This window comes from Zonotrichia albicollis, chromosome 10 (genome assembly GCF_047830755.1).
Source record: "Zonotrichia albicollis isolate bZonAlb1 chromosome 10, bZonAlb1.hap1, whole genome shotgun sequence".
Taxonomy (NCBI): Eukaryota; Metazoa; Chordata; class Aves; order Passeriformes; family Passerellidae; genus Zonotrichia; species Zonotrichia albicollis.
In genome coordinates this window covers 26,778,383-26,802,751 of record NC_133828.1, presented here as the reverse complement: position 1 = coordinate 26,802,751, position 24,369 = coordinate 26,778,383, and the positions used below count along the sequence as shown (strand labels likewise).

At 37.0% G+C, this 24,369-nt stretch overlaps 2 protein-coding genes and 1 long non-coding RNA gene across 3 annotated transcripts in view; 2 read left to right on the top strand and 1 right to left on the bottom strand.

Annotated features, from left to right (window-relative positions):
* The window catches only part of DCAF17 (DDB1 and CUL4 associated factor 17), a 19,092-nt gene extending 12,447 nt beyond the window's left edge, over window positions 1-6,645 (top strand). Inside the window, exons 10-14 of the mRNA XM_026791741.2 lie at window positions 805-914; window positions 1,316-1,403; window positions 2,938-3,021; window positions 4,423-4,578; window positions 5,344-6,645. Of these exons, the coding sequence (XP_026647542.1) occupies window positions 805-914; window positions 1,316-1,403; window positions 2,938-3,021; window positions 4,423-4,578; window positions 5,344-5,469 (564 nt within the window). The 3' untranslated portion in view covers window positions 5,470-6,645. The remainder of the gene's footprint in view (window positions 1-804; window positions 915-1,315; window positions 1,404-2,937; window positions 3,022-4,422; window positions 4,579-5,343) is intronic.
* Window positions 5,643-20,500, bottom strand: LOC141730463 (uncharacterized). Its single transcript, XR_012581974.1, has 2 exons — window positions 19,282-20,500; window positions 5,643-16,508 (listed from the first exon to the last, which is right to left on the bottom strand). It is a non-coding gene; the product is annotated as an uncharacterized LOC141730463 (long non-coding RNA).
* Window positions 14,349-24,369, top strand: CYBRD1 (cytochrome b reductase 1). The gene is made up of 4 exons (XM_005484054.4): window positions 14,349-14,535; window positions 17,878-18,086; window positions 20,489-20,643; window positions 20,850-24,369. Exons 1-4 carry the CDS (start codon window positions 14,349-14,351, stop codon window positions 21,148-21,150), a joined length of 852 nt encoding a protein of 283 aa, XP_005484111.2. The 3' UTR covers window positions 21,151-24,369.

Here is a 24,369-nt window from a genome sequence, read left to right as displayed (position 1 = left end):
ATGTGGAATTGACCTGAAGATCATTCTGTATTTCAAGCAACTTCTGGGCCTGTTAAGAGTTTCTTGACTAAATAAGTCTCATCTGTAAACGTCCTTATCTCTTCTGCTTGCCTGATCAATTATTTTCTCTCCTTATTTTCAAAACTGATGTTCCACAATTGTAGCTAAAGATCAATTTTGATTCAAATGGATTTACAGAATCCTTTCTCATCTGTTTTTTTTCTATGTGGGTTCATGTATTTGGCAGTTTGAATGAAGGATGTCAGCTAAATTTAATAACAGAAAGCCACTGCTAAAGTCCCGAGATTTGACTGGCTTGCCTGTGATTGCTGAAATCACAAGGTATTCCAGGCTTACATGCTCCACAGGTCATTTGCACAGAAGAGGCTAAGCCTGAGAGTTGAAGCTCAAGTCGAACTCCGTGCTAATGTTTGTTGCATGTGGATACTCAAATAGCTGGAATTGTTGAAGTGTTTGCACAGTGTAGGTTAGATCTTCATTCTGCTTACTTTCAGGAGAGATAGGACAATATATAGCTAGGGTGCAAGGTTATTGCTTATTGCATATTAAAAATCTCAAAACGACTTCACTGAATATCTTGAGAATTGGAACTGAGTTTTTTTATTACTGTTGTTGTTGGGTTTTTTTCCACTGGCATCCTTTCTGGTCATGTTTAGGAGCAATACATCTAAACCTCCAGAGGTTTAGATGAGGATGATAGTGAGGAGCTCAGTATTTCCTCTTTAATTACATCTGTGAGACTTTCAAAATACTAATATTCTAAGTTTTCCTTTTCTTCTTCAGGCAAAAAATGGCGTACAGGATATGAAATGCTGTTCACTTGAACCTGACTGGATATACTTCCATCCAGATATGTCAGGTAGAATAATCCACGTGGGACCAAATTTGATAAAGTATGAGCCTTTTTTACTCAAATCTTTTATTCATTAGAGAAGTTGCATAACTGCATAAATTTAGCAGTCTGATGATTTGCAGGCCCAAACACTCATCAGACTATAGAAACTATAAAATCCATTACTTTGTCAGAATCAAACATTCTTCTAGAAACATCTGCAGATTTTGGTGTGATGAATGGGAGCACTAGAGGGTACATTTTAGGTTTTGGTACGAAAAATGCTCAAGGACCACTGTATCAAAATTCCACAGATAAACATAAATTATCAAAATAAGTAATTTCCATTTTATTTATTTATTTACAATGTTTTAATGTACTAGATTTAAAAAAATTATATAGAAATGTTGTAGTAAGCAGATTAGAATACATGACTTACTTTGTAATTTGTTTCTTTTGTAGAGTCTTAAAGCTTAAGGAAGTTAAGAATCATGCAGATCAGATGGAGATTGCAGAAGATTTTACGATTGTAGCCAACAGAGAAAACTGTGTGAGTTTAGTGTCTGAGATCACAATGTGGATTTTGAGCTATAAACAGGGGGTTTGCATATTTGAGTTAACACTGTGTTTTACGAGCTTTGTCCAAGGTTTATTGAAAGACATGTTCTGTCTTCACTGGACTTCAAGCATTATGAAAAGAATTTTGAAAACAATAACACTTTCAGGATAGATTTCTGAAACCTTCAGTCTTTTCTTTAGATTTCAGTTTTCTTTAAGGTGTGCAGTGTAACCATGTATCATGGATATAAAACATACTTAAAAGATGGTGACAGATTTCATTCAAATGAAGGTGCCACCAAGTGATAATTGTGTGCATCTCTGGTGCTCAGGTAAGTCATACAAATGCTAGAAAAGTTTCAAGTCTATCATAACTTAGGGGTAAGTCTTCATAAGACAACAAAGACACTACATTGCTTCCAAAAGTCCATTCCTTTTCCTGGCCATGCATGCCTGTCATTCTCTTGTGCCAAGTTTGGCATTCATCTAACCCCTGGTGAGCCAAATCAGTGCTCTAAAATAACAGAATAACTTGGCAGAAAAGGTGAGTACTTTCTGCTTGCTTGTTTTGCTGAACTGAAGCAGAACAGGACTGAGTCATCAGTGGATCAGAAGGGTAGAACCAAGTGTGAGAGGATGATTTAAAACTATTGGTAGAACTGAGCTCTCTAATCACCTCAGTTGTTTCATGAAGTCTTTTGTGATATGGAATCACCAAGACAATCTAATGTCAAAAAGGTTAAAGAGTACACATGAAAAAAATTCTAGGTAGTGCCTGGAACTGTCATTTTGATTCAGCAGACAAGGTTATGTCTTGCCTAAAAGTAAGTTTTTATAGTTTGAATACTGTAAAATGTGCAAATTTGTGATGCTAATTTTTAAGCTTTTGTGGAAAAAAAAGGTTTGTGTATTAAAAATCTTCACAAACTCAAGAACAAAACTTGTATTGAATTAAAAAACTAAACGCCAGTTGTCATCTTATAACTTGCCATACTGCTTTTTGAGAGTTGTGTAGGTAACTTCTGTTCCAGTGAGAAGAAAGAAATATGAGTTCTAATCCTGCCTATGCTGTGGTTGTTCCTTTTGACTTCTATTGAGACACTGATAACCTATTTTTTAATATTTCTGGAGTTAATGAAGCCCAGTGGAAGCAGCCATGGTGGTTTACAATGCTACTTCTCCCATCTTCTGGAATTAAGAGTTTAGGAAAAATCAGTGGTGATTTAGCAGTCTTAATTCTCATTCCAGCATCTTGGTTCTAGTCGCTTCTGTTCTAAATTATGGTAGCTTGAGAACCTTTGCCATCTCTGTGGGCCACCTCTGAATATGAGTAAACAGCAGTAATATCTCAGGTGAAGTCCCCAAGTTCATGAACTCATAAAGAGAACAGCAGCACCAGGGCTGTGCGTAGCTAATGAGCACAACAAGGTCAGAAGGCAAAATGTATGGAACAGATACATTGTCAGATGGATGGAAACACATTGCTCTGAAGTCTAGAGACACTTCTTTTTTATGTTTCTCCAAAGGTGAACAACAATGTTACTGTAACAGCTTCTGGTCGAGTGGTGAAGAAGCGGTTCACCTTGCTGGATGATGACCCGGAACAAGAGGTAACTGAAGTGAGAGCACTTCATGGATTGTTTCAGTGTTTGGGTAGCCAGAAGCCCTTCTTGTTTCAGGGGCATGACCATTCACTGTTGGTTACTCCCTGAAACCACCATGGTTTCAGTGGGTGTAACCATTAGCTGTCTATATCCTTGAGTTCTTTATTCCTCTTCTCTTTGTCTTCTTCCAATTGCTTCACATACTTTTTATCTTTTCTCCTTGGTCAACATTGAGCTTTTTTTTTTTTTTTCTTTCTTTCAAGAACTGATTTATGCCCCACCTTAACATAATTCCATGTGACTTCAATGGCACAGAAAAGATGTTAATGTGACAAACCATTATTCTTTTCTCCATTTAAATATCTACTTTGAACATTTCTTATAAAGCATTTTATGAAATGAAAGTTTTTCTTTTCGTCTGCTTTAGGATCCTCTTGTCTTTTTTATAGTGTCTCTCAGTTACTTTGATTGGATTGTAGGATTAGGTATTTAGCCCTTTTCCTTTAAGTAACTGCTTCTTGAGATTGAAAACACCACTTGGGTCTTAAAAGGTTATGAAAAATCTTTTTTAACTCTCTAGAGCTGGATCTGTAATTGACATAAGTACAACAGGTAAAATTCATCAGTTTCTGGCAGTCACTCCTATTCTTTATTCTGAGGAAATAGATTTTACTATGGTAAAAATACAGCACAGTCCAGTGTAACCCTTAAGGGTCTGCAGTTTGTTTCTATTCACTTTTTCTTTTAACCATAATAAAAGTAATTGCACTCTATTTTTTTTCCTGTTGTTACACTTATGATTCCAGTAAATGTTTTTACATTATAGAAGAAAAGGACTGTCTTGAATTTAGAGTATGTCACAGTGAGATAAAGGCAATTAACGTCATTCACAATCTTCATTCACATATTTTGGTGTCAGTTCTTCACTGACCTATAATCTGTGGAGCAAGAGAGATATCTGAACAGAACATACAGATATTCATGGCATTACTCTAATGTATTCATTCCCTCAAAACCAATGATGGTTTAAAGCTACATGATGTCTATTAACATCTCTGCTTCAAGAGCCTAAATATACTCCTTGGCCACTTCAGAAGTACTTGTTTTATACTTCTTATATGCTACATATAAAATATGTGTACTTGCACATTAGGATTTTTCAGAACATCACTTCTTTTCTCCTGCTTAAGGAATTTTGCTGAAATACCCTGACAACTCATGTTGGGAAAAACACCTGTTGGGTATCAGGCTCCCAAAGTTTTCTTTCGGATGAGAAAGAAAAGAAACTTAAGAACTAGAATTTGCCCAGTACTACTTTCACAAGAAGAAAAAACAGCTATGCAGTTTAGGTAGAGGGGAATGCAAATTTGTGTTTGATTTGTTAACTTGAGGTTTGTTTTTCCTAAGACATTCAAAATTGTGGACTATGAAGATGAACTGGATTTACTATCCACTGTGGCAGTTACTCAGATAGGAGCTGATGGAAGAGCTCACCTTGACTTTCATTGCAATGAACATGGAATTCTACTTAAGAGTATTCCATTAAAGGAGTCCTGGGATGTGGTGAGGAAAATTCTTGTCTTTTGTTCCCACTGTCTCTTCCCCATACTCATTCACATACCACTTCTGTTCAGATTTTAAGCAGGTATATAAGTAGCAAAGGGAGGAGATTTGCATAAAATAACAATTACAACTCTAAAATTTTAAGTACTCCATCAGACAGTAGTTAATTCACCTGAAGATCTCCCATTATTTGAAACCATGATTGTGGGAGGTTTTTTTGGTTGTTTTGTTTGGAGATTTTTTGTTTGGGGAAAGGGTTGTCCTTAATGTATTTCTGAAGTATTTATCAACTTAAATACTTTGTGGCTAGTTATGTCAGACTAACTTTCCAACTTGTAAAGACTCTCCCTTGTTTAACTTGAAGTACTCATGCATAAAAAGAAGCACAGCCCTCATTGTATATATATTTGGGAAGATGGAATGGGCTGTTCATCAGTCCAAGTTTAGGTGGACATCCAGCTTAGATGGTCTGAAATTTTCAGCACTGTTACACCTCTTTTATCATTGACTGCATAGGCAACTTGTGATCTTAAATGAGATGCTCTGAATTTAGATTCCTAAAATAGGGATGTGAGAAACCTCTCGAAAGTTATGAAATTCTGTCCTTTATCTGGAAGAGTAATCTCTGTGCATCCACACAAAATTTCTGCCTGATCATGGAGTTTACCACTGTTAAGTATTTTCTGTTCCTGGTGGAAAATGATAGGTTTTAGCAAGTTGTGGAAATAGAGACTGCAACCTGAGCTTTTTTTTTTCTCATTTCAGACTTACAGTCATGAAGTTTACTTTGACAAAGACCTCGTACTGCATATAGAACAGAAGCCTAATAGAAGATTCAGTTGTTATGTTTACCAAATGGTATGTGATACTGCAAGAGATGATGATCCTTAATACTTTACAAAAAAGCAGGAAGTGTTTAGTAAAAAAAAAGAGGGAGAACTTTTGTATATATTTAAGCCATAAACACCAGCTACAGAGAATTTTGGATAGTATTTAAGGATACTGCAAGAGATCGTGATTCTTAATGCTATAAAATAAATCAGAAAGTGTTTTTGTAAAAAAAGGAGGGAGAACTTTTGTATATATTTAAGCCATAAACACCAGCTACAGAGGGTTTTGGATGCTATTTAAGGATTCCGTACATAGTAGTCAACTACTGGTTTTCTGGCTGAATTTAATCTTAACATTTTGTACGACTAGATAAAGTCTTGTTTCTTTTTTTCTTTGTGACACTGTACACTTGCCTGTAGTTTATCATTGCTTTTCATGTATTCACCAACCCATCATTAATGCTAGATGCAGCATTTATTGCTTCTCTTCAGCGATAGGATTGAAATACTGGACATCAAGGAGAAAGATGTGGACTTACCTATTACCTACCATCTGCTATGATCAGTCTTACATAGTTTTACCTATGCAACTCTGATGATGCCTTAAGAGGCTACCTAAAACAAAGGCTAGACAGTGTTAAAGGAATAAAGTAGGTATTTATAGAAAGGCCTTCAAAGGATACACCTTGGGCAGTACAAGAGCCTGGCTGTGGCTCCACCCAAGATGGATGACAGGTCACATGCTTTCACACTTTTCTAAGTTTTGGTCCATTTACATACTGGGGTTAATTGTCCAATTACAGCTTCAGGTTATGAAGTCCCGTGCTCTCAGATTGCTCTCCTCAGTTCACTGTTGTTTATGCTTTTTGGGCCTGAAGCTGCAATGGTGTCCTTGGTTCTCAGGCTGGAAAAGGATTGTTTTGTGTAATGAAACTGTGAAGAGAACTTGCTAACAATTTATATGAAGTTCAGAGTTATATACTAATGCAGTACAGAATCTGGAAAATATGAAAGGTAAAGCTTAAGGCATCTCTAATACAAACTGTTAATTAGTCAAAGTATGTAAAACGACATAGGATAAATTTTGTATGTAGTATGAAAATTGTAGTGTTACCATTAAACCACTTAGACAAAATCCTTCTCTTGGTTTTGTGTGAGAAATAAAATCACTCAGGTTTTCTGGTTGTGTATGTTTTGGTTTAAAGAGAAATACTAATAAATTATGTATTTTACTGTATTTTTAATACATTTTATATGTTTTTACATATATATGTATATCCAAGCAATTCTCTGCCTGACCCTGTTAAGCTTCAGGAGTTGTTCAGTCTGAGCCAAAGCTCCCAGCTGTTCACCCTTATTACTGTGTGCAGCCTATCTGATACATTGGAGTTCTGTGTGGTATATTCAGAATCTGCAGAATGAAAGCTTGGATTTTAAATTAAAAAACACCTACAAGAACAAAACACAGGCTGTAGAGTTCATGGTAATAAAGATGGGCTCAGGAGCATAGCTCATCAAAGCAGAACTCACTACCCTCACTGTCATCATAAGCATGGTAACTCTAAATGCAAATTTTTTTTTTGTTCTGGGCTTTACTAATTAAGTTGGATCATTCTAGGTGATGCAGTACAGAAGAGCTCTAGAAAAAATGATTAAAATTTTCTATTGCGAGTTTTTAAAGAAAATGTAATGCAAAAGAAAAAGTGAATTGTAATTGTGGAAAGAAAAAACAACACAAAAATACATTTAAAAAGATCATGAAACAACAAGAGAAATAAAGGGCAGCAGCAACACACAACTTCTACCCTGTCTTCCATAAGTTTTCACTTGGAGTCCAGGAAAGAACACCTGTCCATTACCTGCTATTTTATAAGAACTATATAAGTAATATATGAAGCTGTACTCTTAAGACAGAAGATCCAACTTTTAAGCAGATACTTAAATTTTATGCTCATTGCTGCTTGGCTTTTTGCAGCAGTTCCTCCCAGAGAAAGACACTGAAACTTCATCATTTATGAAATAGTGCAGGTACTGTTCACATGAACAGCCATGAAAACAAGCTGTAGCTTTCAGGAGTTTACTATGTGTCCTCGTGGCTCATTTTTAATCTATGGCAGACTTACAAAGTGAGAGTTGGCTAAATCTACAAATTACATCAGGTTTTTTTAGTTTTGTTTTTGTTGTTTGGGTTTTTTTTTTTTAATGTAGCAATTTGTAATGACCAAAAGTGACCCAGACTTTGATGCAGATTGGGCCTTGTGTAAGAAATTCTCTCACTCTAAATGCACACTGTGTTGCTGTGCTACAGGTAATGGCAGATTTCCATCCTGGCAGGTCCCACGTTGCCATTTTCATTCAGAAACAGAAGAGGTTTCTATTTACTTCAAAACACCTTGAAAACTGTTTAAGAACAGAGAACCCCAACAGCTAGCCCTGAACGCTTCTGAGTGCCTTGGCACCCTGCTTACAGTCTGAAACACACTAAAGAAGCAGAATCATTAAATGCTTATGGTTTGTGCTTTTCAAGCTGTGACTTGCTTTCTGTACTTATGCAGGGACCCAGAAAATTCTAAAACTAAACTTGTGTTTAAAAGGGAGGAAAATGATGACCACAAACCAGTAGTTTTTAAAATGTTTAAAATAACTATCTAAACCAAATACAAATGCTTGGTGGCAGCCTACCTGAATTTACTGCTTTTACTTCAAGTTATTTTCTAAACAAAATTCAGCCACCAGAAAAAAACCTAGTACTTTATACGTTGCCAGGAGATTTTATATGCAACCATTTTTTAGTCACTGTTGCTGGCAGGGGTGTACTGTTGTAGTGTCAAATTGATATTAAATGTGAATTAATGCATTAGAGTAAGAGAAGACAAAAATTTTCTTTACTTCTTATAGGCAGTACCTAACTCCTTTATGATCAGGCAACTCATTTACTGATAGATTTTTATTTTACAAAAAATCAGATTAGGGAACTGGTAATGTGAAATTGTGATTATTCTTGTTTCCTGTGATTTTCAGGGGGTGCTTAGCACTCGTGCCATGTTTCCAGAGTATGCAGATAAAACCTCAATTTACATCAAATGCAGTTTCAAGTGCATCCTTTATAAGATCAAACCTGAAAGGCTTATGGCCTATGCTTCCATTATTTTCACTAGCACTAGATGCCCAAGGGACAAAGATTCTATAAATATATATGTAGAAAGATGTAAATATACAAGTGAACTCTTAATGTGAGGAAAGACTCAAATGTGTATTTCACACATAGAGTTGAAGGGATCTTAACCGCTTTTGCCAGCACTCACAATGAAATAACTTCACCCAAACTTTCTGTATTTAATGTGGAAAAATGTTTCTTTCTTATGTTCAATTACTTTAACAGAACAGTTTCTTGCTCATTTTATTCTCATTTTGTCTTTTTTTTTCCTTTTGTTATTGAGAAAAAGACTTCATATTACTTAACAGTAACTGAAGATTGCCAAAAACTCAACAGCAAGATTTTTTTTCCTTATGGAACTGTAAGAGCTATCCCACAAGATGGAACAGCTAATCAATTAATTTGGTTCCCAGTTATAATAAAGATTGTTTAAAGGAATACCTGCTGGAAAGGACACCTGTGTAGGGTGGCATGTAAGCTGAGTGCTTTCTGAAAGAACAGTGGTGAGGAACTGCTGTTTGCTGCTTAAAGCGGGGTCTCTGAGTCTCTGCCTACAAAAAGCAAAATGTTGGTCTAGTAATTTAAAAGGTCATGGACTAGTGAATTCATGTTGAATTTCACCAAAGTTGAAACAAACTTTCTGCTGTTGCCAGAATGAACAAATCCTAAATGGTAAGTGCAAAAAAGGGTAAGTAGTAAAACTGGTTTTCTAAGACTGAACCACAAAAGAATATATAGAACAGCAACTGAGTTCTTTTCTAACTGACAAGTATTACTACACTGCAAAACCTTTAAAGAGTTTCTTTTTTCTGGACTTGATCTGACATGTCTGTAGCAATGACTCACCAATAATTGAATTGTATCAACAATTCAGAGAGGATCAATTGAAGTTCTCTGGTTGCTAGACTTGGCATTTCTACAACTATGGTATTTATTTCTGCTTTACTGAAATTGCAAAACAATTACCAAAATCTTCAGGTTATTATATTATAGAATATAGAAAGAATTAGAAATAATATAGAAAATAATTTTATGTCAGTGCATTCAAATATTTATAGGTTTAATAAAGTAGTCAAAGTGCTTGATTTGGCTAATAAAAGATTAACAACTGCAAAAATAGATTGCTTTTTTTGGGATTGATTTTTTTAATAAAAGGAACTAGGCATCCTAGCAGAGTGAAGAGTTACAATAATGTGATTGCTAAGAACTACTTGATATAGCTTACTAACTCATTTGGTAAACTGGGAGTACAAATGCCTTATTCCTGCCCGAGTGGAGAAGGAATGGAGTTGTTGAGAACATGGTATTTTTAGGGAAGTGTAAGGGCACATTTGTCTCAGGAAGAAAAAAGGAAACATGGGAGGGAAAGCTGAAATTCACTGGAATTATTCCACAAAGTGACTCAAAACTCTGGCTTACTTGAGATGCTGCAAGAGAAGCAATGTATTCCACATGATAGGCTTGCAGGCTCTCCAGACAGTCCCCAGTAACAGCTGCTTGCCAGAAGACAGGCAGGAATATTATTCTGTGTTTACTTAAATGTTCCAAATTCCGACTCATACATTGGCAATTTTCCCTTTTATCTTCTGCATCTACAGTTAGTCTGAACTTTGGATGTTGCCCGCCTCTAACATGCACTTGCAGCATGGTTGCACACATTTCCATGCTCTGGGGCAATGGAAATCTACAAAACTCCTGAATGTTGACACCACGCTCCTCCTATTTTAGCCCTTTATAATGGGGCCATTACAGCTTCTACAACTACAACAGCCACAACGTGCACAGAGGTATTTCTAAAAATGCCACACCCAGTTCTTTGTACTGCCTGAAAGCTGGCTTGATTTTATGGCTGTCTTAGGAACATTTTGTTTTGTGGACCAAAGCAGCACACTTCCAGCATTTCTACTTCAACAGAATCACTTTTGATTTTCTACTTTACCACAACATCTCAATGACTGGAGAGAGGACAGAGAAGCAGAAATGGGACCCCAAAAATGCTAGCCCTTTATTTGTATTTGATAAATATAGCTGTTTAGAGACCCAGGTGGAATTTCCCAGCCTAGAAATTTAAAAGACAGGAAGGAGTGGCTTCTCTTGATAAGATTTGCTTTGAGGGTACAAAGAGTGCACATCCCGCCTTCCTCTTGTCACTTGAGCACATACTCACTGGCAAGACTGGCGAGTGGTAGGGAAGAAAATAGGAAAGCACAAGCCAAATAAAAACTGAAAGCAGTAAAACTTTACAATCTTGCTTTGACAATTCCAACTACTGTCCCACAGTTCCACAACTTCAAAAAGCTTATACAAAATAATTACTAGAAAAATATCCTACAACTCAGAGAAGCAAAATGTTTATAGATTGAAGAGTTTCATTGCACAGGTAACAATGACTGGCCTATGACCAGGATAACATTCTGGACAAAAGGTGCACTATGTGTCTTATTTTAACTCAGAAAAAGCTCTTTCTAGGGTGGAGAATAAGTGAAAATCATTTATTGGAAGAGTCTTGCTCCACAGTCACAATTTTCAATTTGCAAAATCAAATCAAAATTAATTTGACCTTTGCTATTAATATTCTCAATAGCAAAGGTCTAAAGGTTCTATTGCTTAGGCATGGAACTCAGTATCAAAAAGAGTAAAAGGATCATCCTGGTTTGTGCCATTCAAACGCTAATTACTTGAACTCCTTTTTCTGGGTTACTCCTGGTAAGATAACTTCTACAGAGGTATTTCTAAAGCTTCCACAAAGCTAAATTAAATTATCTGCCAGAACAAAACTGACTGGACAATCTCAGCACTTTTGTTTGTTTATAAAATGAACAGTCACCAGGTTTCTGAAAAACTCCTCCAAATGCTTTAAGAGATACTGTAACTTATCTGGAATATCCAAGTCTAAGGCTTAGGTCTTAAATGACTTGTCCAGCATAGAAAAAAAAGACAAAGTTGTAGCTGGTAAAAGACTAATCTTATTCTAAGTACAGCTCTGACAAGTCAGTTATTGGTCACTTGAAATTAGAAACACTTCCTGTATTAAAAATTTACATCAGAAGCACAAAATAATGGCCTGTGGTGACATGGTGTGTTGCTTTGATAAGCATTAATGTACACTTATGTTTAGGCTGCTGCTCTCAAAATGTATGAATGGTACAGAATGATGCCAGCAGTTGCCAAGTACCATACGTGTAATACTGGCAGGAATCCATTGCTACCTCTTCAAAATAATCTGTGAATTTTTGTCTGTCTACTTTGAAGTTCTTCCAGGTCTGAAGTCACAGTTATCCTACATCTGACAATGCAGCAATCCAAAAAAAGAAGTGCATGTTATATCATGTCCCAACAGAACTGCTAAGAGGGAATATACACTGACAGAGTTGGTGATGTACTGGAAAGACATCATTGTCCCTAGGAAGCTCTGGAAAAGAGTAGAGATCACGAACTGCTGTAGAACCTATCCACAGTAATGATTAACAAAACCAGGTGTTTATTGCATTCTTGCAAGGACACTTAAAAGTCCTATACAGGGTACTTTCCTTTTTATGTGGGGGGTTATTTTCCAAACAGATTATCAAGTGCGTCATTCAGCCCTCAGCAGTCAACTGTATCATGTTGAGAGCCCACCCCAAGTAAACATGAAATCCCCTCAGACATCGTAGCTGTGCTAAGGATTGCTTCTGATTCTGCACCAATCTGATATTTGCACCAGGCAGGCATGAAGAGGTGGAAGAACAGAAAATTTAGAGAAATACAGACCAGAGTTACTAATGGTGCTGCCTGAAATCTCTTCTGCATTACAGATGTTCTATAAAGAACATTTCACTTTGTCTAACAAATCATTTTGCACTTTGTTCTGGTTTGATTTATTTAACAATCTCTAAGCCTTAGAATTTCTTCAATTATATTTTTTTAAATTGTTCATCATTACTTGTTAAAACTAGGCTTCATATTCAGCTCAATGGAATTTTGTGTCTGATCTTGTTATTTGCTGCTTTAGCAGGGTAAACCAGTTTGAGCTATAGGAATTCACAAAATCTTCTGAGAGATACAGTTTTAGTTTAAGTAAAATCCACTTGAGTAGAAGATTCCTAAATGGGACTGTTGGGATACTGGATGTAATTAAAGCTTGTTGAAATCAGGGGGAACTGGAAGCATTCTGCCATCGGGAGATTTAGGTTCATAGGAGGCAAATTAAAATAAACATTTATATCAGTTTTTATGCTTCACAGAGACAAAAGTAAAATTTTTCTGACCATAATATTAAGATGACCTGTATGTCTCATAAGCTAATGACAATGTGGCACCCTGGCAAGATTATGCATGAGTGCATTCATCAGAAGATTTAGGGCTTGGATCTTCTCTTAGATGCTGTGACTTGTGAAATTTAACAATACAAGTGTTCTACTTGCCATTGTGAATAAAATGAGTAACCAGTTAAATCCTGAGAGCAGGTCACACCAAATCCATTCAAACTAAAGTTAAATGTCTTTATACAAGTGCTGCTCAAGCCAAGCTTTTCTTTAAAATGTCAGGGTGTATTTTTAGGGGATTAAGGACAATAATGAAGGAGTATATTTGCATCCCACTCCAATCTGGCTTGGTCTTCATGTCTCTATGTAGATATTTCCAACACTTTAGTAAGTATGATGTTTGAATTGGCAGTATTCTACAGAAACTATTTTAAGTTTCATAAAACCATTTCCTTTCATTTTCTAGGCCTCGGTTTAAGTGTGATACCAGAGAGATCAAATGCTAGCCAGAGTACATAGTATATTTTTTAGAATCTCAATCAAATAACAAACTTCTAATTCATATGGAGTTCAACACTATATATATTTTTAAAGTAAGCCAATCAAATAGCAGAAAATTAGTGTTGAATATATGTTTGGGCATATCCTCCTACCACATTTGACTGGGTTCAGAGCCAGCTGAATGTTCTACACCAAAACAAAAAGTAACTGCTGACTATGTGACTTGACCAAGCTGGTCTAATCAATCATGTTATATTTTTGGCAGGTCTATTGTCTCTTTAGCAATTCTGTTGGTTTTTTTTCTTCTTCTGTTTTCCTCTCTAACTTCCCTATAATGGGCCTTTCCATACCTATTGGAATTTTCTGTTTATGCATTCTCTTTCTTTGCTAGTGGACGTTTGATATATTTGTGCTATTCAACAAAACAATGTCCACATCTTCCTGCACACTTAGGCCAGGCTCCACATATGTAACTGGTTAGTATCTGTACCATATCTGGAGCACTCGATGAATCCAGTGAGAAGGAGGCGATCATGATGGCAAGACTGTGCTCCAGGTAAGTACATCAGTGTCTTTAAGTGCGCTTCTCCTCCTCTGCATTTTCTGTGCGCGCTGTCTCTTCTTCATAACAGCACTCCTACTTTATCTGTAAGTGCTTATGGCCGTGGTGGCTTATCTTTCTGGCGGGTCTGTGAACTCCCCAACAGCCTCTCGGCACAAAACCCGTGACCACCCGCTCCCTTCCTTGGCTGCCGGGGGGCGCGCAGTCGAGCCGTCACCACGGCAAGGCACAGGCTGACACAGAACATTATTTTCTAAGGCGGAGTTCTTACTGCGACGGGACGCTCACAGAAGGCAGGGTGGAGGGGCGCGGAGGATCGCGGAGTGCCGCCCCGCTCCCGCCCCTGCTGCGTCCATCCCGTTCTGTCCCGTCCCGTCCCGTCCCCTCCCGTGCCCGCCGAGCCCGAGCCCGGCCCCACCCGGCCGCCGGCCCGCCCCTCCATCGCGGCACTCTCTGCAGGGCACGGGGCTCGAAAGATGGAGGACTACGGGCGATTCTTGGCGTTCCTGGCCTCTTCGCTGCTGGTCGGCTTCGTGTCGGTCATCCTCTCCCTCGTCTGGGTCTTGCATTACCGCGAGGGGCTGAGCTGGGACGGCAGCGCGGCGGAATTCAACTGGCACCCCGTCCTCATCATCACGGGCTTCGTCTTCATCCAGGGCATCGGTGAGTCGGGGCCCGGGTCGGCGCGGAGCGGTCGGCGCGGGGCTGCGGGGGAGCCGGGCCTGCCTGGGGCCGGGGCGGCGCGGCCAGGGAGGCTCCGGGCCGAGCCGCAGGGACAGCCCCCGGCCGGGAGCGCAGCACTCGCTCCGCAGTGCAGGGCAGCCAGCGCTCCCGGGGAGGGACAAAGAGTCCCTTGTAATAAGCCAAAATTGCTACATATGGGGTTTGGGTTGTTTTGGGTTTTTTTTCTGCAAGCACTTGTTTATCCTGGCCCGGGGATTGCCGTGTACTTTGAGTAATGCCTGCGAGGTGTGTTTTTTCTAGGCAGCTGGAATTTATGCAAGTTGAAAATCGAAATGCCAGAAATGTTGCCCTAGGAAAGTTTCTCTTCTGCCTCTCTTCCATGTCCCAAGAAGAGAAAGGAAATTTCAGTACCACAGAAGCTTGATCCAGGAACAGGGTTTTTGCCAGAAAAAAATGTAGCACCACAAGTATTATTAAAATGCAGTTTTCTTCAGGCTAGACTTATGGTGAATTGTTTTGTGAAGCATATCTCTTTAATGAATCATTTATTCTGTTGCTTAAATAACATATAATCTTTAAGATACAGGGTTGCTTCTTCTTTTTTCTTTTTTTTTTTTTAAATTTTTGATTTCTTTATGAATGTATGGACTTTGGATTTCATAGTGTTCAGTCGTGGACTAAAATTTTCCCATTACACTTCCACCCAGTCAAAAGGCTGGAAGATGCCAAAGGCTGTCTTGTTCTGGCTATGAAGAGAATGTTGTGATTTGAACATACACTGTAAATTTTTGGTTTTGAGTGGGAGTTGGGACTGTTCTCAGCCTTCTTGTGGCTTCAAGCTGCAAACCAGTATTGAGCAATAAACGATATTTTAAAGTTGTTTTACATAATATTGCGCAACAGGGAATGTAATTTCAGGCTATAAATAAGCAATGAAAACCACCTGTTGACTTCACTAAGATCTATACTACTTAATGTGCTCAACCTGGTTTTTTTTAATAAATAAGCATAGAACTTTTGAAGAAAATTAGGAGAGGCTTTCCGCAGCTTTTTCCTATGTATTTTCTATTTTATTTCCTCTGAAACTCAGTTTTTTCCCTGTGTCACAGAGAAAGGGTGTTGCCCCAAGCCCTGTTTGGGTAAGGATATACATACAGTAAATGGAAGTTTACCATAGCTAAGAAGCCACATGCATACAAGGAATTCACTAATAACACAGCATAATCTAGGGAGGAACTCCTATCACATAATAGGAAAAGCAAAGTTGGAGACTGAAGAGGTATTGTAGTATATCAGATGAAATACCAACAGATAAGATACCACTGTGAATCTGATTCAAATTTGGCTGATGGAAGTCTGAATTCAAAGCAATTTGGATGAGAGTGAGAAATCAGATAGCTCTTTGGACACATGCAAGAAAGATAAGTAGTTGAAAGAAGGAAGGTATAGCTAAAAAACAAAAACTTGGTTAAATTTGAGTAGAGGATTTAAAATAATAATTAAACCAATTGTTTCCTGAGTTTATCAGTCTATACAAAGGATGGAAATGTTGTATTGTTGGTCAATAACTCTAGACTTTTGCCCTGTACATTTATTAAAGGACAGATGTCCCATGCCATATAAAAATATTGCAAGGTAACTCTGCTCTGTGTGATGTGTTTTAAAATCATAGTTCAAAACAGGATTAAGGTCTGAGTCAAAAAGCTCCGTCCAGGGTGCCTAGACTGTCAAATTTCTTAACAGTACTAGAAATGTTCTCCCTTGAGAAGGCTCTTCATGAGGCTGCTTCACTGTGTCACCAGCAAACATTCTAAGTGAATGTTTTAACCTGGGCTGTTTAATTTTGACATGAAGTTACATATCACATCTCAGTAAGTTTTTAAGAGCCTGTACTCACTGAAAGGTGAATCTTCCTTCTCTCCCCATTGTTCCCCAGACTGTCGTCTTTCCTCCTGCAGGTTAGAAATGCACCAGTTATGAGAAAGGCAAGGAGAAGCACACAGAAGGGGTGATGGGGAAATAAAACTGTATCTTTTCACAGTGATTAACCAAATCTGCTGAAATTGTAATGTGTAAGTTCACACAAAGCCCTCACGGAAAGATGAAGATGATTAAATCAAACTACAATACCATGTCTATGAACTGGGCCGTGGCATGTAACATGATAATGAATGTTATCAACTGGCCAAACTATTACTCATTTGGTAATGAATGGTATTGTTAACAACTGGCCAAATTAGTCAGTTATTCCTTGGTTTTCTACTGTAATGTTTATGGGAAACAACTTTGAAAATTCAAGGCCCAAGCAGAGATCTGAGACTATGTGAACAAGTGACTAGGGAGTTTGATAGTGCTTTTGGAAGTTCAATCAGCTAGATGACAACAAAAAAATATTATATAAAAATTGTAGCCCAGACTTCGCCCTCTGAGATCAAAGACTAAAAACTGAGATAAGGACCTATGCTCATTAAATTTTCTTCAAACAGAGTCCAGTACTCTGCTGCACCATGAATAAATTATTGACAATACTGTGGGACATATGGCAAGAAAAATTTATTAGGAATATCCTCATGGGATGTTGAAATTTGTTTTGGGGCCTTTTGACACATCTGTTTTACAAAATTAGAAGTCATTATCATTAGTACTAAGTTCGTTAATAATAGTTTAATGCAGGATATTATTGCCCGCTGGCTGAACATGAGCCAGTGTGTGCCCAGGTAGCCAAGAAGGCCAAGTTGTATTTGTTAAATGCTTTTGTCTCTAAAGTCAGATTATGATTCCCTTATGCTGAAGAGCATTTTCCCATTCAAAGTAGTCTTATTGATATCAATGTAATAGACAGTCATATCAGTATCTATGCAATTAGAGAATAGCATTATCCAAAGTTGCAAAGAGAATAAATATTATAAAATAATTCTGCATGCTTTCTCAATATAAAAATCAGGCTATATTGCTCCAATCTGACTAGTAGCAGAAAAATCAAAATCCTATGCCAAATCCCTGTTAAATCAATTTAATGACTGAGGAAAAGATGACACCATGTTTGTTTCTGGGGTTTTTTTTTGAAACACATTTAAGTTTGTGGGATTTTTTATAATTGAGAAGAAATCCCTAAGAAGCTATATTTAAGCCTCAGCTGTATTTTCAGAGTATGCTATGCTAAGTGTATGAGAAAAAAAACCTTTTAATAGACTTTTTAGAAGACTTAAGGTTGGATTTTGCTGTAATTTACAATGTCCCTATGTGAATTATGCATAATTATTAACATCTGAAAGAAATTATTCTATACGGCCTAAAATCTTGTTTCTCTTCTTTCTTCAGCTATTATTGTGTACAGATTGCCCTGGACCTGGAAGTGCAGCAAACTCCTAATGAAGTTCATACATGCTGGATTAAATACTACAGCTATGATTCTTGCAATCGTTTCCGTGGTAGCCGCGTTTGATTTCCACAATGCCGGGAACATTCCTAACATGTACAGTCTGCACAGCTGGATTGGGCTGGCTGCTGTTATATTTTATTCTCTGCAGGTCAGAATCTAACTGTATTTATAAACAGGTTGTACATTTGAAGAATGTTTTTAGTAATTCAGGCAAAATAGGCTCTTGCTAGTACATCATAACTACTGGGATAGCCATTTGACACTCTGATTTGGCAAATTATTATGTAAATGTACAAATACTGGATCACTGACTTTGAAGAAAAATGCATTTTTAAGCCTATTTTGTTTATTTGCTAGCAAAATGGCCATTAACCTACAATACAGTTACAGTGTAATGTGTTTCTAAGCCCTATAAACTCCTGAACTTACAGCAAGTTACTTGGTTTGTTGGCAGCATATTTAAATATAGTTAGAGCATTTATTAAGGAAGTCTCAAATGAAGTAACAAGTAGTTTTTTAGGGGTTTTTTTAAATTTTGTTTTGTTTTGTTTTTGTTTTTCAGCTATCATAAATTTAAATAGTGATTTCTTGGCCTCAAGACTTTTCTAATCAGCAAAACAAGTGCATCAGGGAGCAGTAGAGATGTAAAGGATCTGATGCCTGAATGAGCTACTACTTGCTAACCAGTTTTCCTGAATAAGCAGAACTTTGATAGATGTTTGTGGGCATGCTTCTAACTGCTCCTCTTGGCAGAGAATTAGCATTATTGTAATGTAAAATGAGCTAACTTAATGTGTTTTGCATTTGGCAAAGAAGAGCAACCATGCCCTGAAATTTACAGAACACATCCAGATGCTTTGCATATGCATTCTGAACTCCCTATACCCTTATTACACAATGGAAATTTATTTTGCTCCTTCAAATATTTTTTCCCAAAACACTAAAAAGAAAAAAAGACTTAATTATCTATGATCAAGCACAAAAAAGCCTCAGCTAAGGTATTTGGGTTCTGGAGTTTATTCTTCACTGCTCAGGCCAAGAGGTACAGGAAATAGTGTTGAAATAGTGTTTTTAATATTTATAAAAAAGGAAAGCATGTTGCAGCATTGCTGAGTATATTCTCTACAGCTGAATAAATAAATAAGAATGAATATGAATGAATAAGAAAAAACGTTAAAATTAAGTTTGTCCTAATAATGCAACTATTTCAAGGAAGTCTGTGCTGCCACATCACTGAGTATCAGTATTTTTTCTAATGGTTAAATGAAGAATTGTGACTAAAATCTTAGTTCTACTTTTCATTTTGCTACTATAAACATGATCAATGGCACTTAATGCCTCACCTGTCACATCAAAAGATTCTCAGTGTTCCTTCCTCCAATCTGGGACGTAAATCTCCAGTCAGAGACTGATGTTTGTTGAGCAACTGAGCACTATAAAGAATAGTCATAAAGCAGTATCTTTGTTAACAGAGAAATCACTTGGCACTTACCAGAAGGGACATGTCAGTCGTATGCTCACATAATACTCTGCCTGCCTTTTTAATTTGAAATACTGTAACTATATTGTAATTAGCCAAATGTAGGTTAATACAGCATAGTACACTGACTTAAATTTAAGAATAGGGCAAAAATGTAGAAAAGTAAAAACCAACAAACCCAAAGAAATTCTGGAAAAGTAATTTGTGGGCTGGAAAAGCTATTTTCCATTGCAAGACTTTAAAAACTCCAGCTGTTTAGCAGATCTAAGATTAAGAGATGATTTGATTATGGCGTACTAAAAAGCTTCCCAGGGAGAAAATACCAGGCTCTCTAATCCATTATGGAAAGATAAAACTCAAGAACTGAGTTAAAACAGGATGAAATACAAATTCCTGCACTGGGCCTAATTGAGCAGCAGGGGTGAGTAACAGTAAAACAAACTAAAGAAGGGCTGCAACCTCAGCATGACTGGGCAAGCCTGTGGATGCAACCATGGGACATGATAGGTTATTTTCCATCCCAAAATTAGTGCTAATAGGAGGACTAATGACCCCGAACAACTTGATGCCACTGTAAATGCCATGTGATCAATATATTGAGAGACCATTCCCCTTCTAAAGATAGGCACTTAAATTTAACTGAAATTCTAACGAGATAAAATTATTTAATCCACTCAAGTCAGAAGGTTAGACTGTCTTTTGATGTTCCTTTATGTGCAAATCTGCAAGAAGCAGATAACAGGACTTGACAAGACTGTAATAGTGTGGCTCCTCACACCTTTATTATATTAGTGCATTAGTGACACTGAAGTTTGAGCACTATCAGTAAGTTTAGACACTGATATCACGTAGGATGCTTTATAAAATATTTAATATCTGCTTCCCAAGTCCTAATCCAGAATTTTGCTTTGATTTTGATAGGAAACACATTAAAAAACAGAAATGCCAATTATTTTCAAATTTTTACCTGAAGACATAATAGAATGGAATTTTATGACTATTTTTGTTCTGCTTGAGAAGTGCAGCTTGTTTTCCATGTAGCCCTAACTATGAATCTCTTGTGGTTGTAGCTGTTCTTGGGTTTTGCTGTCTTTCTGCTCCCGTTTGCTCCAGTTCGTCTCCGCGCAGCTCTCATGCCAATACACGTTTATTCAGGTCTCACCATCTTTGCAACAGTGATTGCAACAGCCCTCATGGGAATCACAGAAAAGCTTATATTTGCTTTGTAAGTATTTGTTTCCACTTGTTTATTAAGGTTATTTGTTGCAAATACACTTCCATTTGCCCAGAATAGTAAGCATCCAGTATCGGGACACTGTTTTGTTTTGTTTGTATTAAAAGACCTACCTAGCTGGAGACTGCTGTTTTTATACCAGGATTGTCTTTAAAACAATCTTTTGTGACCTCTTCTTTCTTTTTCCCCTTTCAAAGGAAAAATCCTGCATACAGTGAATCCCCACCAGAAGCAATTTTGGTCAACTGCCTTGGTCTTTTGCTTGTCATATTCGGTTCACTTATTTTGTGGATGGCAAGCAGGCCCCATTGGAAGCGGCCCCCAGCGGAGAATGCAAAAATTCTGAGCCCCATTGGAGCAACTCCTGAAGGCACAGAAGCAGAATCCACAATGACAAACAGTAGTAATGCAGATAAATCTGATCTGAGGAGCAATACTGAAGCAGCCAGAAAACAAAACATAAAATTTGATGAAGCAGGACAAAGATCAACTATGTAAAGAAAATACACAAAATAGAAGTACTATTATACCTCCACATTCCCCCTGCTGAGGGTCATTCTAATGTAGTTATATTGATATATAAGTAGGTTGGGGGTTCACTTTCAGTATGGCTTGCTGAAAGATACTCAAGTTTTCTGCATATGTATTTAAATTCCTGTAAGTCCCAAGCATATTTTATTGGTCCATGACTAGTCTGTGCCTTATCTTAAAAAACAACAGCATGAATAACATCACATAATGGGAACATCACATAATTAGAAACTGTCTTACATATCACTTCTTAATTTAATGCTTATATCTCTTATAGTCATGAAAAATTTAACAAGATTCCAACTAAATTTTGCTCTTGAGTGCTTTTGCAAGTTATGAATCAGCCATGAAGTATACCATACAGAATAATTTAGTTTGTCACACATACATTTCCTGGTAATGTTCACTTTTTTAAAGCTCTGATTTCTCTAGCTGCTTAACCCCCTGACTGGCTGCTATGTTCTATGGGATTTGAGGTCATTCTGCACTTTACAGAGTTGCTTCATAAAAATGTTTATTCTAAAATTTTTAATTAAAAAAAAAAGAGAAAAGTTTGCTAGATATCTTCATAAAATGTTATATTTCCTTTAGAAACTTCTGGGGGTTTCTGGTGTTGTTTTTTTTAAATCAGAATGTATCTGTTGACCTTTCAGTATACCAGATATACTGTAGGCAGACAATATTTGGCTTTGAATTATGTGCAATTGTTAGTGTAATCTAAGAACTGTTAAAGACATCCAAATACAGGATTTATCTTATCTGAAAAGCTATAGAAACACACTTAGAAAAATATATCACTTAAACTAAGTCTTCCTTTTATCCCAAAATGCAGCATTTAATATCTTTATTTGATTGCACAGTTCTGTTGATTTATGGTACCAGACTAGAAATTAGGAGGCTAGAAACCAGAAAAATCTGCTATCAGTCTCACAGAAAAAAAAAATTACCTTCAAGTGAGAAATACTTTCTCTGAGACACAGGTGAGCTTTGCTGTTTTAATAAAATGGTACCTGTTAACTGAAAGCCAGTTTGGGCATCTCCACACTGACATCAAAAGCATTATTATCACAGGCATGAAGATATGCTTTGGTCTGTAAGCAATCTATACAAACTCTATGACTTTTTAATTTGAAATTACAGTTTTAAAGAATGCAATTTTCTCTAAAAATGAGGAGTCCCTACTGGCACTTTACTTTTACAGCTCTTTCTAGTAATTGAAGTATTAATGTATTATGCTCATTCAGTAATTTCACAGATACAAACAATATTTATACTTTTACTATTATGGAAGAATAATTATAGTAGATTATTTGGACTGCACATGTCCAAAATGATGAGCCATTCTATTATCTCTTGTAAAAGCTGCAGAGCCCACTACAAATACAAATTTACCACTGTTCATGCTGGAATATAGATAGCTGTAGACAGCAAATAATTTCCTATTTTTTAAATATTACATAAATTTTTATCTACTCCAGCTTTTAAAAACATTTTAATACAATACTCTTCAAGAAATGTGCCATTTTTGTAGTTCACTGTGTGTTAGTACAAACTATTTTGGACATTTGAGTTATTTTGGGTCTTCTCTGACAAGAAGTGCCTTAGTTCCTGGTATTTGATTTGTAATAATATTTTATTATTTGGTGAATGCAATATAGAAAGCTAGCATAATAAAATATTTTAAAAACTTTTCTGCTGCACCATTTGGTGCTCAAGGACCACATCCCAGAGTTCTATGATTTCAATGATATGTTTGTGGGTACTGGGACCAGCCTCACATTGGTGTATTTTTCCACTGTAGAAAATACCTGCTTTTAATGTACAATTCAGGTATGACAGAAGGAACACTAACCTAAACTGCTAAACTAATGTGTGAGCACTTCTCCAGTCCCACAATGTGCAATGAATCAAACAGTGAAGCATGACAGAGGAAGTGAATAAACCAGCTCACTTGCAGTAATTTACTATGCAGCTTTCTATACTGCACTCACACAGGCAACAGCATTTTAAATTGTTATGTATTGCCTGTTACTGTGCCTCATCCACCTGTGAAAATGAGCTCACTCAATCCTTGCATAGTACTAGGTCACATAATAAAGCATATGTTTGTTTGGAAGGTAGTCAGTTGCCTAGGGATTGTTCTGGAAGAAAGTAACTGTACAGTGTACTGGAAAAAACACAGAATCCATGACTTCTTTTGTTACAGCACTGAGTTGGATGTAGTGAAATGAACAGCTTTTAGGTGCTTGCTTCTGTATGCTGTTAAATAAGCAGCATGACTTCTGGTTTCCATTGTATTCCATGTACTCTTCAAGGGGAGTGCTACTTGAAAAAAGAATGGTGGCATTTCTTTACTTCTCTATTGTCATGAAGTGCAAGGTACAAGTAACACCAAGGTTGTGGGGTCAAACCTCAGATGGGCCATTTCCCTAAGGACTCGATGATCCTTCTGGGTCCCTTCCAATTGCAACCATTCTGTGATTCTGTGATATCAAACTAACTGAAAAACAAGGATTAGCAACCTTTTGAGGGGAGCCTCCCAGAACATAATTTTGGTTTTCAACTTAGAGGTTAAACATGATAGTAGAAACTCAGTGGAAGCTGGAAGACTGCATTTGGGGACTTGATAATCAGTGATCTCTCGTGTGCATTGTGGCTGATCTTTGGGAGGTCCCCATGAGATGCAGTAGCTGTGAGCTCCTAAACCTTGATCAACCTTGGTGTGTGCAATTTAAAACTGACAAAACATACTATAGACTTCTGGCTTAATTCTAAATTGATTTAAAAGGCCTCTAAGTATCCTTGCAAAAAAATGAGGTTAGTTCAATGCTAAATAAAAATGCATCAGTACTATGCACAGGAATTACTCTTTGGAGTAATAGTCCTAAACCTGCTCCTCAAAGTGGCCTTCCATTACCTTTCCTTTCATGCAGACTTTCTTACCTGTATTTATGAGTTATATAAATACATAGCAACATAGGAAATGAAAATGTATTTTCAGAGATACAAATGGAAGGTAGAACTCTAGCTTTACCATGGGTATTTTTCTGCATGTTTGGAAATCATCTACATGGTTGTTTTTACAGGAAAGTGATTGTAGAGCTGACATTCCAGGTTTGGATTCCTATTAAAAAACAGGAAGTTACAAAACCTAACATTGAAAGTGCTGTCTTTTTCAGTTACATG

Bases quoted from the DNA above. Each gene is read 5' to 3' on its own strand.
- CYBRD1 (XM_005484054.4), top strand. From the start codon at position 14,349: ATGGAGGACTACGGGCGATTCTTGGCGTTCCTGGCCTCTTCGCTGCTG. The intron at 14,536-17,877 runs GTGAGTCGGGGC...TTCTTTCTTCAG, and splicing joins CGTCTTCATCCAGGGCATCG to CTATTATTGTGTACAGATTG. The intron at 20,644-20,849 runs GTAAGTATTTGT...CCCCTTTCAAAG, and splicing joins GAAAAGCTTATATTTGCTTT to GAAAAATCCTGCATACAGTG.